This window comes from Fopius arisanus, unplaced genomic scaffold (assembly GCF_000806365.1).
Source record: "Fopius arisanus strain USDA-PBARC FA_bdor unplaced genomic scaffold, ASM80636v1 scaffold00065, whole genome shotgun sequence".
In the NCBI taxonomy this organism is placed as follows: domain Eukaryota; kingdom Metazoa; phylum Arthropoda; class Insecta; order Hymenoptera; family Braconidae; genus Fopius; species Fopius arisanus.
Window position 1 is genome coordinate 654983 of NW_011887804.1, and position 16195 is coordinate 671177.

Below are 16195 nucleotides of genomic sequence, written 5' to 3' on the forward strand. Positions count from 1 at the left end.
GAGAGGATAGTAGGAGAGGCTAAAGGCTAAGACGAAGGGGCGCCTATCAAACCATGGTAACAATGGTAATAGGAAAAGGAAAATGTAAAAATAAAAAAAAAAAAAAAATATTAATTATTCTGCATTTTTTTTCGGAAATTCGGACATATTGTACGTCAATTTATATCGTTATATTGATATTCGTGATATTCGCTTTATGAAAAAAAATTGAGGCAAAATAGGATATTTTATTAATTTTTTAAATAATATTTTATAGTAAAAATCCTCAAGACAAATAATTGAATATTGAGAAATTAGAATTCTTCGAAAATTGGAATTCGACGCTTTTGCGGAATTTTTAATATTCCCGCTTTCGATTCCAGAGACATCTGTTCTTCCCCGGCGATGGGGCGAGGGAAATTCAAATTTTTTCATTAATTTTTCTCTGATTTCCCGAGACTCGAGGAATTTCTAGATTTTTTTCAGTTTTTATCGAAACTAGGAGCCGGATAATCTCGAGAACCATCGGTTCTACGACCAAATACCAGAAGACTTTTTTAATCACAAATTTAATGAGCTATAAAAAAGTTCCTCAGGGTTTCACCCTCCGATTAATAGTTTTCGATGTAAACCAATAATTAAGTTAAAACTGATGTCACGTTTCAGAAAGTAGTTTAGACTCATGATTTTCTGGTAATCTCGCGTTATCACTTCGTCGATACCCGAGATAAGAATCGATTGATAGCCTCGGATATCGATGGATAACTGGTTCAATGCCTGTGACTCAGTCTTGATCTACATTTCCCTGCAACAATTGACGTTTAATTAAGTTCAATGGCTCGATAATGTTTTTAAAACGACGGAAGTATCCGGAATTAATTGAGGCCTCTGCATTTATGTCTCTCGTATGTCTCATTATGGTATCGACATCCCTGGGTACTCAAAAATGGACAGTAGGAACAGCTTCTGTTGTTGATGATGTTGAAGATGTTGATGACTCCACAATTAATCAGGGACTCCTTGCGGGGACTTTAATCCGGAGAATTTTGGATAGTCCGAAGGCCTATGACATCTATCGTAAGGATTCCAACAAATTCAGTCAATTTACTCATTATTTCATTCACTTTTATTTATTATTTCTCAGTTACTTGTTTACTGGAGGAAAATGTATGTGCGTGGAGTTGCCTGGCGGATGCAGATGCTCGAGAAGAAGAGGTCCAACGCCTCTTCAAAGGGGAAATCCCACAATTTAATTGCGCCCCCGTGTCGACATCGAGGATTTCACTATCAAAATTCATCCCACGTGATGATAACACCACAACCATCACCCTAACCAACGGTAATAACTCTAATCAATTGAACAAACCATTTCCCTGGAATTTAAATGAATCACTTCAACTCATTTATTTTTATATTTTGATTGTTTAAAAAAATTATTTCCTTGAATCATTATTTGGAATGATTCAAAATAATTACGGGTGAAAAATTCGAAAGTTATTTAAACAATAATCAATAATCAGATGCAGATGTAATTTTTGTCTCTTACTGTCTTTTTAGAAAAATGAATTTCTTTTGTTGTGATATTTTTTTTTAATTAATAATTAATTTTTTAGGTACATATACGGGAGAATTCTTGAATGCCGGAATATTCTACGGTACATTATCCGCTGTGATATTTACTCTGATGACTTTATTCCTGTTATTCCTTTTGTCCGTGGTAAATTGCGTTATTTGCCCGAAAGATCCGATCCTGAATACCGCAGGAATGGTTATTTTAGCGAATGTTGCTTTAGCAGCTAATCTACTGGGGGTAATTCTTTATGCCTCTAATTACGGTATCTGGATAAAGAACAACATTGGAATAAGAGACACAATTGTGAAGGAGTACGAATCGACAGTATCTCTCGGATATTCCTTCTGGTATTTTTTTTTTTCAAATCGAATAAACATGATGACGTACATGAAATTTTGTTTATTTATATTGTCTTTTTTATTTTATTCAGGCTCTTCACGTGCACCTGTTTCCTGACTCCTCTCATCCCAGTCTACATTTTCATAAGGAATCACTTACTGAGAAAAGATAGAACTGAGATTGTAATTGTTATCGACAACGTAAATGACCCCACGACAGTTCTTTATTAGGGCTATAATAATAATAATAATAGCAATAATAACAATTAATATTAAATTACTTTCAAAAACGGAAAAAAAATTTCATTGAAAAATCTATCGGTTTGACTCACATCTTTAATATACACTTGAATAATAAGTATTAATTAATTTAATGAGGCACATGCGAAAAAATAATTGTTATAATATTATAATATTATTATACATAATATAGATAATGTGAAAGAATAAAAAAATAAATAATGAATAGAAATGACAGTGGATGAGAAATTCAATGAATTTTTGTTTTTTTATAAAATTATTAAATAAAATTTTGAAATAAAATTGTTGTAAACTGCTGCCACCTGCTGTTCTCCAGTGAACGAGGATTTGAGCAGGTGGAAGGGTTTCTCCTGGTCCCACTCTCGGTGTAACTCCAATCCTCTGAACACCTCAGTATACCTGGAACGCGTCAGTTGTGAATGTGAACCTTTGGTGAACCTTTGATGTACCTCTAGTGTATCTGGTGTCAGTGAAGCGTCGGTGTTTAATTGTAAAATTGTTGGCCAGTGTTTTATCCCGAGAGATCACCGATGAGTGGATATCAAATGAAATTGATAAATTGAAATTTTAATCAATGTGAGGGTCAATGAGGATCGGTGATAACCGGTGGGGCGAAGTGGAGACGATGCTGAAGGTAAGGAAACAGGTCTTGAATTTTTTTTATCATTTATTTTTCTCCGACAAATCCGTGAACTCTGGATTTCCTCTTGTTCACTTCCTCGGGTTGAAGTTACACGGGATAAATAAATTTTTTTTTTAACGTAAATTTTCTTTCGCGCCTGCGAACCGATTTTTTATGGGGTAATTATCGGATTTATTTATTGGGTAATTGTTCATCGATTTGGGGATTTGATACTCGGGGATTAGGTCGCGAATCGCGGGGGTAAAAATTGTAATTGTTCAGTATCTCGTGGTACCCTGGGAACCCTCCGAGGAAGAACCGTTGCTAGAGGATTTAGAAAAACTAGGTCATATGAAGTGCACATTACCAGTAAACTCTAGCGATTGATGCACTCTAGGATTTCCCCTTAATTTATCTGGAATTCCTAAAAAAAAAAGAATTAAAAGATAATTAGACAATCCTCTTGACTGTCCGTAATGAATTTCGAATTTATTGAAAAATAGAATGTAATTATTTAAATAAATGAAATCGGACCAGTGATTTTTTTTCGGGGAGATTTTTTCATAGTAATTAAATTCGCTATTATTTTTAATTATTTCGTCGGACTTTCTCCGTAAAAATGGACGATTGCAGAATGAGGCAAATGTCATTGGGATGTGAGGAAGAAATCGTGGATAGATTACGTCATGTAAAATGCTGAGTGCTTAGAGCATCGAATTACGAAGAAACCGGTTGATATTCCTGTATCCGAGGGAAGAGGAAGCGGAGGAAAGACATTGATATTCCACTGGGGAATTCGAATCGAATGCAATGTTCCAGGACATGGGTATCTTATGGTGTTTGCAGTGTGAATAGACTACAATGAATATCAAATTCGAAAATAACTGCTTTAAATTGCCCGAATGATCATCAAACAATTCAGATGCTGTAAACAAATAAACAAATTCTCCCCGACCCGACGAAATTCCTGAGGCGACAATTAAATTCCTCCACCAACCCTCAGAAACTAATAAAAAAACCCCACAAATCTTTAATGAAACAATTATTCCCTAATTACGGTAAATACCAATTTGTTGGAGTTTTAAATAAATAAAAAATTGAGGAGTTGAGAATTTTTATTGGATCGATGTTGAGTGAATTAATAAAATTCCTAGGTGAATTATAGAATTGGAAAGTTAAAAGATTTAAGTGGATGAAGAATTGAAAGATCAACGAAAAAAGAAAAAGAAAAAATTCTCGAGTGCAGGGTAAATTGAATAAAAAAATTGTTAGCAGTACCGAAAGAAGTCCAAGTACTTGAGAATTGTTTCTTTTAATCTGAGATCGTGAGATGTAGAGCTGCTCTAGCCTGAGGCAATCGTGAATCCAAATAAGAGCAAACATTCCACATAATACTCGTTATCTTTCTCAACGTGTACCGATTGCAATGTTTCTTTCAGGCTCGAGGGCCAAGGCTAACCAACGGATTCCATCCTTTCTTTTTCCCCGGTTTTTATTCCTTTCATCCTTTCAATTTGTCGGGAATACATCACCGAGTTATTTCCTGCTTCACCCGACAATTTACGCAATACTCATATTTTTTTTATTCGCGTAATTATTAAAAGCCGGTGAAAGCATATTTTTTCTTATTTTATTTCTTATTCCTGGGGATCTGTTAATCACAGGATTACGGTCTGTTCTCTTTATCTTGCTGGAGTTCTCAGGATGATTCTTAAGAGAATGGAGAGCATCTTTCAATTATTAATCCGTGACGAATTTTTATTACTGCTCATTACTCACCTTTTATTCTGCAAGAAAAATGAAGGGTAATTATTCATTATTTTAATTACAATGGCGGGCTTTTGGTTTAGTAATAAAAATTCCGGGGGTTTTAGGCGGGGGTTTTTATTTAATGATGATTTATTCATTTTCGTAATTAGCGAGTGAATTTGTAAATGATTTTATTAGGACAATCACAAATTGCGACAATTGCAAAGAAGTTGAAAATAGACTCGTTGAAAGTGCAAAGCCAGGATTAGGACGATGCACTTGTTCTCGTTTTAATCCGAGAAACTCCGGGTTGATGACCACAGATAATGGAGTGAGCAAATGCTGAGCTGATTGTATGGAAATCGAGATTACGAAATAATTAGAATCTCAAGTGTCGGAATGTTGAATAATTTCGAGCGAGATAAAAATTGAAAATTATTCACTGAAAACACCAAGTTGCCGAAAAATTGTGGGTCAATCATTGCGAGAGTCTGAAAAATAGAAATAACAAATTATGTAACAGAAGAATTACTAATTGAGTTATTTTACAGTCGGTGTAAACATGACGAAAGTGAGAGTCGTTTTTTGTGTTTGAGAAGAAAATAAAAGAACTATTCTTCCCTACTAGACACTTTTAATTTCATTGAGACACTGCAAGTGTTTTTTTTTTTTCATTATTTCATTACCCGAATAAAAAGTAAACAATTATTTCTGTCCCTGAATTAAAAAACAATTGGAACAATTGCATTTGCAGATATTCCAGCAGCAGAAGGAGCAGCAAACGGATGAGCCGGTGGAAATTCAATCCGCATGGGAATGGTTTCAATATTATATTCAAAAAGACTGACAATTTTCGAAAATAAAAAAGATAAAAAAATGCTAAATGAATCCTAGAGAGTGGAAAATGACAGGTGTAGAATTTTAGAGTCGATTGAGTTGTGAAGATTGCATTATAATTTCGCTGGGGTGTATCAGCCCAGCGGATAAATAAAATATTAAATCGTGGAAGGGAATTCGCGAAAAACGGCGAGCCATTACGGGTATTCATATCAAAATTCCTGGGCTTGCAGCAACGGTCCAGCTAGTTTGTACGATTGCAGCTCGAGTCCCGTAGTTCGTGTACCTCAACTCGATGAGGACTACAGGCCCATTTATTTTTATGTAGCTCAGCCTTACACCATACCTTATACTTTTGCCAAAAGACCAAAACAGTCGTCATTGCAAAAACCAGGTAAACAGCGGGGAAATTATCGCGTCAAGTTCTCCAAGAAGTTGAGTAGCGCTGAGTTCTCGCAGAAGGTCAAGCAGGGAGAGTTCTCCAAGAGTCTCAATCAGGTGCAATTCGTTGAGGATCCGGTACCAGGTACATTTCATTCACCTGAACTCAAAAAATATTCGCTATTAATTACCGTAACTCCCGTGAAACGATAAAATCCCAGAACTCAAACTTCATTTTTAGAATTTCATATTAAATTTCATTAAATTACGGAGATCTGAGGGAGATACCGAAATTTTTGTAACCACCTTTTTTGTAGAGATAATCGAGAGCTACAAAAAAGGTCATCACAAAAATCCCGGTACTTCCCTCAGGTTCAGAGAAATTTTCAAATTTTTCATTCGGGTTGATTAAAGGAAGCGTAATGAGTGATTTTTATTTATTAGACCTGAGTACCAGAAAAATTCGCTGATAATTCATTTTTTCTGTCACGCAGTCATTATTCTTGTCCTCAGAAATCACGAGTTTCACGAAATTCGATCAACATCCACGTGACCCCAGGATGACGTCGATGTTCCGTCGCGGTACGATATTCGCAACATTTTTTCTGTCACTTCTGGGTGGTGGTCTCGTATGTGCAGCTTTGGTGACACAGCATTGGATTGATGCGAGACCATGGAGAACACCAAATCCTCAGGAGTCTGCAGGTCGTGTACATTTTGGTCTCCTAATGGGGAAAAAAGAGCTCAACGTTGCGTACGGATGGCGGACGTATCACATATCCGGTAATTTCAGCAATAACATTAATTATACTCCATTAATATTCTCTCAACATTCCCAAAAGTAAATAATTTATCATTTACAAAGAAAAATTTAATTTATGAATGAGAAAAATGTTAAATGCCACTCGTTTCCATTCACTGTTTGATTTCCCCGAGTATTCAGTCTAGTTATTCAATCGTCGGTCATGGTTTATTCCGTAATTCTCTCTCTTTACGATTTCTATCACCTGCTCCACTTTTTTCATCCTACGACCTACGTGTCATTGACCAAATTGCCAACTTATCACCTTGAAGCAAACCACTAAGATTATTCAATAAAGATTAGATTGTAGTTGCATTAATTGAGCCTTGAAACTCTTGCGCAAATGCTGACTATCGACAGCCATAAATCATTATGAAAAGATGATTAATTACCATAACAAACCGACAAATGACAATAAAAATACCGAATCCAGTATTAATTACAAATTTCCTTGAAATGTCATCAAAACTCCATGACAAGAGTTCCTAAAAAAACGCAAAACTTTTCTCGTTAACTTTTCTCTAGAGAATTTATTTTCTGAATAGCCCTGTCCTCGGAATGAAAAATAAATGAATTTTTATTTAAACAACCGTGTAATAACCACCAGCAGTGAGATGAATGGTGAATGTCATCAAGAAACTCCGGAGGCGTTGATGTTTCCATAACGATTTGAAAGTCTGTGAGGAAAAACAGGATGTCAGGATGAATAGTAAAAATGTCATGAAATAAAATAGAGGATTCCTGGGTGTCGGTGATTAATCGTCGGTGAAAAATTAATGAATAATTTCTCGTTTTCATCATTCCCTTCACCAGTTGGTGATAATCTACACGTCCTAGAGGCATTCGCCCAATGAAAAGGAATTGAAAAGGGAAAGGAGAAATGTTACGCTGTGAATGAAAATATTTTTCTACTGTTGGTTTTGTTACGTATGCACTGCAGAATGAATTATAGACTAGAGAGCGTTTGTTATCCCTTGGGGGCGTCAAGGTGTTCCGAGGAGTGCACTTTTCGGTTGAGTGCACCTAGGGGATCTAATACTTCCTCCTGATGATCATTCTTACGCATGTACACATCTGTTCAGTAATTAATTAGAATTTATCCAACCGGATGTACATTAAATAATTCTATACGAAGGGAGATAGAATTGAGTTTTTTAAAAATTGATTTTCTATCGAATTATTGAATCTTTCACAGGATCTTCTCAGGATCTTATCATTTTTTTAATTTCTTTTTGACAGTTCCACAGATGATCAAACTGGATCCATCAGTCATGCACTGGGGCCTCTGGATCTCTACCCTAGTCACCACTTCTGCGGCTTTAGTTGCTGCAGCCCTTTCAGCACTTTTAGCTGTATTAAATACCGCAACGACACCGAGAGCTAAAATTTTGTCAGTTCCTGGGGTTTATTCCATGAATATTCTCACTCGTAAGTGGTTCGGGTTGATTTATCAATTAATTTCAGCGGGAAAGCGCCGATGGGGAATTGATTTGGGAAGATAAGAGGATTAATTAATTCGTATTGTTTTGCAGTTCTTCTCTGTGTGGCCAGTACTGCTACCTGGCTAGCCCAGTATTACGTTAAATTATACACAAATGTCCTCCCGAGAGAGGACATCGACAACATGTGGACCAGTGAGGGATCTGCAGAGCTCGGGTATTCATTTTGGTGAGTAAACAGAAATTTTTTACTTCTCAATTTTTTACTGTGAAAAACTGCAAGAGAAAAGAACATTAAAATTAATGAGGAAAAATTTATCCTCAGCTCTGGGCCCCTGGGGCTCATCTATGATTTTTGGGGGAGTGAATGGGGAAAGTTACTTTTCTATTTTTAATTGACATTTTTTTGTCAATTATGTGTTGATTTCCTGATGAGGATAAAATCTTCAGACAAGAAAAACGGAGGAAAACATATTTTCGCCTGGGAGTTGCTCTCGAATTTCGCGAAAACTCTGTCCCGAGAACTTTCTAACGAACGCATCAGTTAATTCTCGTATTTTTTCCTCTCGGCATCCTTGTATTCATCCTTGTCCTGAGTGTGTAGTCGTTACGCCCGAGATGAAACAATGCGAAGTAAAAAAAATGAAAAAATCAAGTCGGACGCAACAACTCCAGAAGCTCACAGGCACTTGCAATGAGACTTCAGGCCTGTCTCATACAGAGAATGGAAGAAAAAAAATCATCTGAATCGCTCGCGGAATAATCATGCAATAATAACTGGTGATTAACTAATTACGGGAATTTTAATTATGCATTTTATGGTTTTAGGCTCGTGGTGAGTGCTGGGGTTGTTCACCTCATCAGCATAGCATTAGTCGGGTGGGGATCTGGCAGAGCCAAGGACGATCGTCTAGAACCTATTCCCGCCCTCGAGGAGAAAACTGCTGCTGCCATAATGCTTTATTAGACAATTTATTATCAAAATTCTGCCATTTCGGGTGATTAACATTTCAGTTTGAAGTAAGAAGAATTGAATTTTCGATTGAAAAATCGATTATCTCGCTTTGCTGAATTTAATCGCAAGGATTTCGACTGGAAATCCTAGAGACACCATTGCCAAGTTAAAGTATGCATCCGAGCAATCCTATTTTTACAGATATATTTTTTTTTTCATTAGGATTATTTAGCGGAAAGTGGTAAAATGGCACGAGGTCGTGTCAATATTTTTGTCAATTGATATTTTTAATATTGCTCTCGTGGTGTGCGATTATTCCACTCTCACACCTGTAACTGTATTTCTCCACCTGAGTACATACTTATATGGTACATAAAGCGTGCGAATTTGCTGTGTTTGGATGATGAAATAGTGCTTTTGTGGAGAACTATGTAAGAACTTGTAAATAGAAAGTCGCGGGACAATAATTATCATCTACAGTAGAATAATTAAATTATTACGAAAATTCTAGGATTATTTTTTCATTTGTAATTTTAATTCAGAGTGAAATAAAACGAAATCATTCATGCCGAGGAATTGATGCCAGTGGAATTGGAGTGGAATTTTTGAAAGAATTAATTGAATTGTCTAAAATATTGGGAAAATCGGGCGAAAGTGATGAGTAAAAATCTTCAGATACAAGAGAACTTTATTAATAGAGGTGCGCCGAACTAGCAACATAACACCTCATTGCTCACATACATAATTCCCTCCTTCAATTAAACTTAATTTTTTCCGGTCACTGTATCTCATTTATTACAAAGCACGAAAAGTCCATTGAATTTGATTTTAAAATAATACTCAATTCGAAATAAAAGTGAAAAAAAAAATCGATGAAATTCAAATACCTATACATCCGCACTCCTGCATCATTACTAAAAGTAAAAAGTCTGGCAGTAGAAAATGATTTTGTGGTCTCCGATAATCCCAAAGCTCCGAAAAAAAAAACAATCGAAACCCCTGTAATTCCCAGTTGCTCAGACCAATTATCGTAAAGATTATTTGAATTTTATTACTTTTCCTTCCTCAGTATTAATAAATGAGATAATTTCTATCAGATTTTTAGCGTTTGACTACGCGCGACCAGCCGTCGTCTTCTGCTGTCTCTCGTCGCTCCTCGCGTTTCGGTTTTTCCTCCCGACGATCACGATCATCTCTGTCATCCCGCTTGCTCGGTTGCTCGCGTGGAGAATCCTGATTATCCCTGGTCCTCCATGAGCCCTCAGTAGACGCAGAAGATCGTTGATACCTGGGTCTGTCATCCTCGGGTCGTCTCATACCTTCAGCTCGTTTCGGTGGGCCCCTCTCCGCGACTCTATCATCCCGTCTATCCTCCCTTCTAAAATCCCTCCTGTCATCTCTGCGATCATCCCCATCGCGTCTATCATCCCTTCGATCATCGCCACGCCTCCAGTTACTACCCATAGTGCGAGTGGGTCCTTTATCGAATCTGGAATCCTTGTCCTTGGAGAATCCTCCCCACTTGCTAGCCCTCTCATCATCCCTGCGCTTTCTATCCTCCTCCACCCTGGGCTTGGGCTCCTCCCTGGGTTCACTCCTCCAGGATGACATCTCCACAGGCTTTTCCCTCTCCCTCTCCCTCTCACGGAATCCCCCACGATCACTTCTACCCCTATCGCGATCCGCATTATCTCCTCGCCGCCAAGTCGATGGCTCCATATTCTTACGCCTCTCCTCCTCGAGTTTCTTTTCGATCTCCATCTCCTTAGCCCTGATGATCTCCGCCTGTTTCGCCAATTTCTCCAGTCTCTCAGCATCCTTGGCAGCCTCCTCCTCCCTTCTGATCCTGTCCTCCTCCTCCCTCTTTGCCCTCTCCTCCTCCATTTTCTTCCTCTCCTCCTCCTGCTTAATCCTCAATTCCTCCTGATACTTCCTCTCAGCTGCCTCAGCCTTCTCCCTCTCCCACTTCTCCCGTCTCTCCGCTTTTCTCTCCACTCTTCGCTCCATCAGGCGTATAATCCTCTCCTCACTGAACTTCGCCTCGAACTCCACGAGTTTCTCCAGGTAAACGTTCTTCCTCTCTGAGAGAATCTTCGAGAGGAATACCTCAGCGTCTTCCTTCATCTTGAGCATTCTCTCCCGAGTCGCGACAGCCTGGTTGCGCTCCTCAATAGCAGCCAGAATTCTCTCCTCCTCCTGCTGCTCCCAGCACTGCTTAGCCAACTCCTGCTGCTCCTCCACAGCCTTCTCCAGGAGTGGAATCTCAGCGATTCTCTTGGCACGCTCCAGGTAATCCACCTTCTTCTCCTGGGACTTGAGCTTCTGCTGCATCTCACGACGTTCTTTCTGCAACTCCTCAGCCTCTCTCGCAGCTATTTGCTCAGCATCCAGCTTCTTTATCTCGTCCTCATCGAGTTTCTTCAGGACCTTCTGTCCATGACTCGTCTTCGATATCTGATCCATCTTCTCTTTGAGATGACGATCCTTGATCTGCTGGATCTCACTCTGCTGGCGTTTACGCTCCCTCTCTTCACGCTCCTGCTCCAGGCGTTTCTGCTCTGCCATCAGCTGCTGTCGATGGAGTTCCTCCTGCCTCCTCATCTCCTCCTCCTCGCGAATTGTATTGACACGCTCAATATACTCTTTACGCTGCTCAATAATCACCTGTCGCTCGAGAATTCTCTGGTGCTCCTTGCTCTTGGTCTCGTGGTAGAGTGTAACCATCGCATTTCTCAGCTTCTCACGTTCCTGTTTACGTTTATTTGGATTAATAACGTTGATGGCACGATGCAGGACAGTTGCCATATTGACGAGTTGACAGCGAATTTGCTCTGAGGGCATTGCCTGGAGGACAGGTCCATCAGGATGATCTTCACGCTGTGCCTCACTGAGATCAACTCCAAAGTGAATACAACGCTTTCCATGATCAATTCTTATTTGCATGTCGTTGTAACGAACGCAGTCCACGAGAAGACGCTCCAGGTGAAAAGCTGTCGTGAATTTAGCGAGTTCAATAAGACGTGCGAATTGAATTGTCTGATAAACTTGAGATATCTGGTGTACAAGACGAACGAGTGTTACATCCTGGAGTGCTGAAACGTATTGAGCGAGAGTACTCGTTTCATCGACCTGAAGTGTCTGGATGACAGATTGCACGCGTGAGCAAAGCTCCAGAGGATGGAAATCGACCTCCAGCCAGGAGTAGAGGTCCTGGAGCTGGGGTGATGCCAAATTAACGACATTGAGACGTACAATATCTCTGAGAAGTGATGCACGAGTTGGTGGCTGGCTAAGACCAAGAAGAATAGCCAGTTTTTGTGCTTTTTCCAGAGGAGATTTATCAGTCTCGATGAATCGATCGAATTCGGGATGGGCTGATGGCAGAGGAATTGAGAGTGTCGCCAGGAGGACTCTGTTTGCCATTCGCTGCTGCTCGTCTGGGGACATGTTCTTTTTCATCTCTTTGGACAGCTGAAAAAGTTTGAAGAGAGCTGCTGCGTGGAACAGATAGTTTCCAGCCTTCCAGAAGACCATCGCCAATTTCTGGTAGTAATTTGCCATCGTCTTGGGGACTGGGAGCTTCTTAGAGAGATTCATGAGCCCGTGGATATCCTCGGTGGCTTTGTAAGCCTCTTGCCAGAGTTCCATCTGAATAGCTGAATCCAGTTGGATCAGGCGTGTCTCCAGGTTCAGCTGCTGGGTTTCCGCTTTATTCATGGAGACATTTGAGACCAGCTGGGGGAGCTTGCAGATCTCCTCCAGGTGCTTCCGGAGTTTCTCGCAGAGTTTTCGAAATTCTGTTTTTCGGTTGTACTCCAGGCAGAACTGAAAGGCCATTCTTGCGATGTCGTGGTAGAGAGTCTCCACGTGAGCGTTCGTTCTGAGGAGCTCCAGGCACTGGCAATAGGATTCCCACAGGAATTTCACCCACGGTGTGAGAATGGTTCGATCACTTCGATCCTGTGCATCCTCTCCACTCACTGCTGACAGGAGAATACTCTCTGGAGTCGCCAAATTATCCAGATCATCGATATCAACTACTGCTTGTTGACTCTGTTTTCTCGCAGCGTCTGTCTTCTCCTCTGCCATCCGCAGGTATCCACGAATAACATTCTCCAAACTTCCGACGTTCACTGATTGAAACATATTTCGGTATTGGAACAGACCCTCTTTTGCTATGTGAGATTTTTTCAATTCCACGCAGAGGTCCAAGTACTTGAACATTATCGGCTCCAAAACCGACTCCGACCAGCTGTACGTCCATTTTTTGTTACGGAAGACTTCCTGGAGAGTGTCGAGAGCTCTCGCTGGTTTTCCCACCTCAATGAACTCTGAAAATTAATTTTATTTGTCGGAAAAGGTGGAATTGGCGACATTTACTCAAAAAAATGGAAATAAAAAAATTTTAATAATAATAATTGCTCCAAAAAATGCGCATTTGCATCGAAATAAACCGATCATGATCTCCTGACCCCAGCGTATGTTCGAATGACTAAAATTCCCCTGTAAAAATGCCAATGTGAAAAGGGCAGATGTCAAGTGGCATCGTGGCAGTAAAAATCCAATCAATTGTTGTACTCTTTTTTTTTTATCGAGATAAGTACAGATCGGAGAAAGATCCCAAGGAATTTTCTCGCTCCGATCATCTCGGGGAGAATAACGTGGTGAGGTATGGAGGTGTGAGGATAGCAAAAATGAGAAATTCTAATCGGCCATATTGCATGTGAGACGTGTTAAAAAATGAAGGGTACTCGAAATAAAAGACTCACCATTGGCCCGTTTCAGGGCGTTCTCGGGACGCTGCCCATATCTCGCCATTTTCATGAAATTCTCCTGCCAATGGCACTTTGACACATGAAACAATGAAGCTGGAAGACTCCAATGAATTAACCGGCCTCAACAAATATACAAAATCCTGATTAACGTCAGGATCTCCTCGGGTGCACGAGCGATGAGAACCGCGTGGACCGGATGAAAGGCGGTCACAAGGAAAAAATGGCTTCCCGTAATATGCGAGTCAAATGAGATATTTAATTAAATAAATTGTCATCAATCCACTCGTTCTTTCATTACCAATTCATTATTATCAATTCACTACTATCTACTACTATGAATTCACTTGTCATTTTTTCTCGTTTTCCCAAAAAAGGGAGGGAAAATTCAACTGCAGTCGATCAATCGAAAATTATAAGAAAAATATTCAATTGGAAAATTTAAAAAACATATTGTTTATCGATTTGTTCATGTTTTCAGACAGATGATGATTTTTTTTGTGTATGCGTAATTGATTGATTTTCATTTTTCACGTTTTTTTTAAATCCAAGGAAAATTTGGCTAGGGGATTGTGGGGACTTATGAAAGTCACTAGTAACTAGATCCCAGGCGTTAACGAAAAAAAATCATAATATTTTGACGTCTACCAGTGGGCGTTTTATAGCCTAAAATTTACATTTGTTTATATGGAATATTGGTTTAGTGGAGGGATCAATGATATTTTTTTATATGTAAATGTTTTATGGGATTATCGGTGGGGGAGGTTTAGGGTAAATGATGGTTGGAATATTTTCGGAGTATTTTTTTGATAATTTTGAGTGCTGAACTGATGGCTCCTCTCACTGACTTGATTTCCTGCAGTATAATTGGTATGAGTTGCTAATTAATTGGGGTAATTAGTAGATTAATTGATTTACAATCAGACAGGTCGATGTGTTTTTATTTTTGAGGAATTCTTTTTCGGCAGATTCTCTGTGAATTTGAAGATATATTTTTTCGTTTGACAAATCGATGTTTAGGGATGAAAAATAATTTTTCGAACAAAATTGATAGTTAAATTGTGATATTGTCTTGAATAAAATAGTGAAATATTGTAGAGAAAGACTGCAACGGAGATGCACTTTGGGCGTGGACTTATCCATCAGTATCAAAGGCCCAGAAATCAGTCGTGACTCGAAAATGCAATTTGCAATCAGAGAGCACAAGTGCACAGTCGTTCGTCTGTGCGAGATACAGCGACAATTGGTTCTACATTCACAGCAGCGAGGTCTTTGATACGGATAAATTGCCTCGGGTGAATAATCATTTTTATTTTTCCCTCTCGATCCATTCGCCTCTCTGATGATACAATTGACACTAGAAATCGATTGTAAATAAAATACTTAATACTTTTTTCTGGATATCAGGTGAAACAATTTGCTCTCGTTATTTTCACGAAAGACTTCAATCCTCAAAAATACGAAGTACTGTGCAGAGTACTGAGTAAAATGTACTGCAAGACTGGTAATCCAACGGAAATACTACAATTGTATCTGTCAGTATTCACAAAGGGCTCATGCACAACTCAAGAGAATGGCATTTTTATGTCAGACGATTACAATGGCCAGAGATTGGTCGCTGACAGTAATATTCGAGGACTCGTGAAAACATTTGAGCTTGAAACAATACTGATCTATACCGCGTTATTATTGAAGAAGAGGATTATTGTTTATCATCACAGTTTGGAGGAGTTGCTCAAGTGGATCAAGACATTTCCAGCTTTGATGAAGCACAGAAGAGTCACTGACAATCTTTTTCCTTGGGTCGACCTCGTGCAAGATGAATTGGCTGAGCTAAAGGTATAATTCAGTGACTGATTAATTTATTATCGAGAAAATTTGAAGTCGTCTCATTCATTTATTAAATTTTCATTTATTTTTTTCAGGGCTATTCTTATTATATTGCAGGCTGCAGAGACAGCTCGATCTCCTCAAAGTCCGAATTATTCGATCTACTTGTAAATATTCCTGCAAGAGAGATCGCAGTTGCTCCACATGCGAAGGAAAGTTTCACAATGACCAAAACACATAAGGAAATTGCCCTGTTTCTGGTGCAGCTGTCTGAGAATCAGGCGAACACTGAGGCTCAAATAATTCATGAGATTGCTGAAAAGACTCAGGATCTTTTGAATCAATTGAGGAGCTTAGCCACTGTTGATAATTCAGAGGGTAGAAAAATAATAAAGCTTGAAACATTTCGTGAACGCAATTTGCCAACTGCTGTTGAACATTTTCTTATCAATCTTGCTACTGCTGAAAATATTCTCGGTTTGTAAATATTTGTTACTGTGGAATAAAAGAAATTTTAATGACAAATTTACATTTATTCTCAGAGTCTGGCCTTATTTTTTTGGACTCTAAAATACGATAAATTGTTTATCATTCAAATTTACATACGTTTACGTTTAGAGAGTCATGAGATTTTTTTTTCAATTCGCTTGAGACAGA

The 16195-nt window shown here is 38.9% G+C and overlaps 4 protein-coding genes across 7 annotated transcripts in view; 3 read left to right on the forward strand and 1 right to left on the reverse strand.

Annotated features, from left to right (window-relative positions):
- The window catches only part of LOC105269183 (uncharacterized), a 3142-nt gene extending 868 nt beyond the window's left edge, over window positions 1-2274 (forward strand). For 2 of the 3 annotated variants that reach the window (XR_892411.1, XM_011309228.1), the window contains exons 2-5: window positions 934-1056; window positions 1124-1318; window positions 1593-1899; window positions 1983-2274. Coding sequence is in view for 2 of the 3 variants with exons in the window: in XM_011309228.1 (XP_011307530.1) it covers window positions 934-1056; window positions 1124-1318; window positions 1593-1899; window positions 1983-2121 (764 nt within the window). In the remaining variant the exon portion in view is untranslated. Of the gene's footprint in view, window positions 1-750; window positions 1057-1123; window positions 1319-1592; window positions 1900-1982 lie in introns of those variants that run through there. The other variant, XM_011309227.1, reaches the window with a different exon arrangement.
- A 239-nt stretch (window positions 2275-2513) lies between these two features.
- On the forward strand, window positions 2514-9912 carry LOC105269189 (uncharacterized). 2 transcript variants are annotated; one of them, XM_011309239.1, is made up of 6 exons: window positions 2514-2785; window positions 5277-5885; window positions 6235-6523; window positions 7782-7970; window positions 8075-8210; window positions 8810-9912. In XM_011309239.1, exons 3-6 carry the CDS (start codon window positions 6301-6303, stop codon window positions 8946-8948), a joined length of 687 nt encoding a protein of 228 aa, XP_011307541.1. In that variant the 5' UTR covers window positions 2514-2785; window positions 5277-5885; window positions 6235-6300; the 3' UTR covers window positions 8949-9912. The 2 variants fall into 2 exon arrangements, with proteins under 2 accessions (XP_011307541.1, XP_011307540.1); XM_011309238.1 differs by having other exon boundaries at window positions 6254-6523.
- On the reverse strand, window positions 9607-13944 carry eIF3a (eukaryotic translation initiation factor 3 subunit a). The gene is made up of 2 exons (XM_011309237.1): window positions 13706-13944; window positions 9607-13267 (listed from the first exon to the last, which is right to left on the reverse strand). The coding sequence occupies exons 1-2, from the start codon at window positions 13758-13760 to the stop codon at window positions 10038-10040; spliced, it is 3285 nt and encodes a 1094-aa protein (XP_011307539.1). The 5' UTR covers window positions 13761-13944; the 3' UTR covers window positions 9607-10037.
- Window positions 13945-14319: 375 nt separating this feature from the next.
- LOC105269191 (protein FAM45A) lies at window positions 14320-16063 on the forward strand. Its single transcript, XM_011309240.1, has 4 exons — window positions 14320-14578; window positions 14807-15003; window positions 15116-15547; window positions 15634-16063. The coding sequence occupies exons 1-4, from the start codon at window positions 14539-14541 to the stop codon at window positions 16021-16023; spliced, it is 1059 nt and encodes a 352-aa protein (XP_011307542.1). The 5' UTR covers window positions 14320-14538; the 3' UTR covers window positions 16024-16063.
- Window positions 16064-16195: the final 132 nt, after the last annotated feature.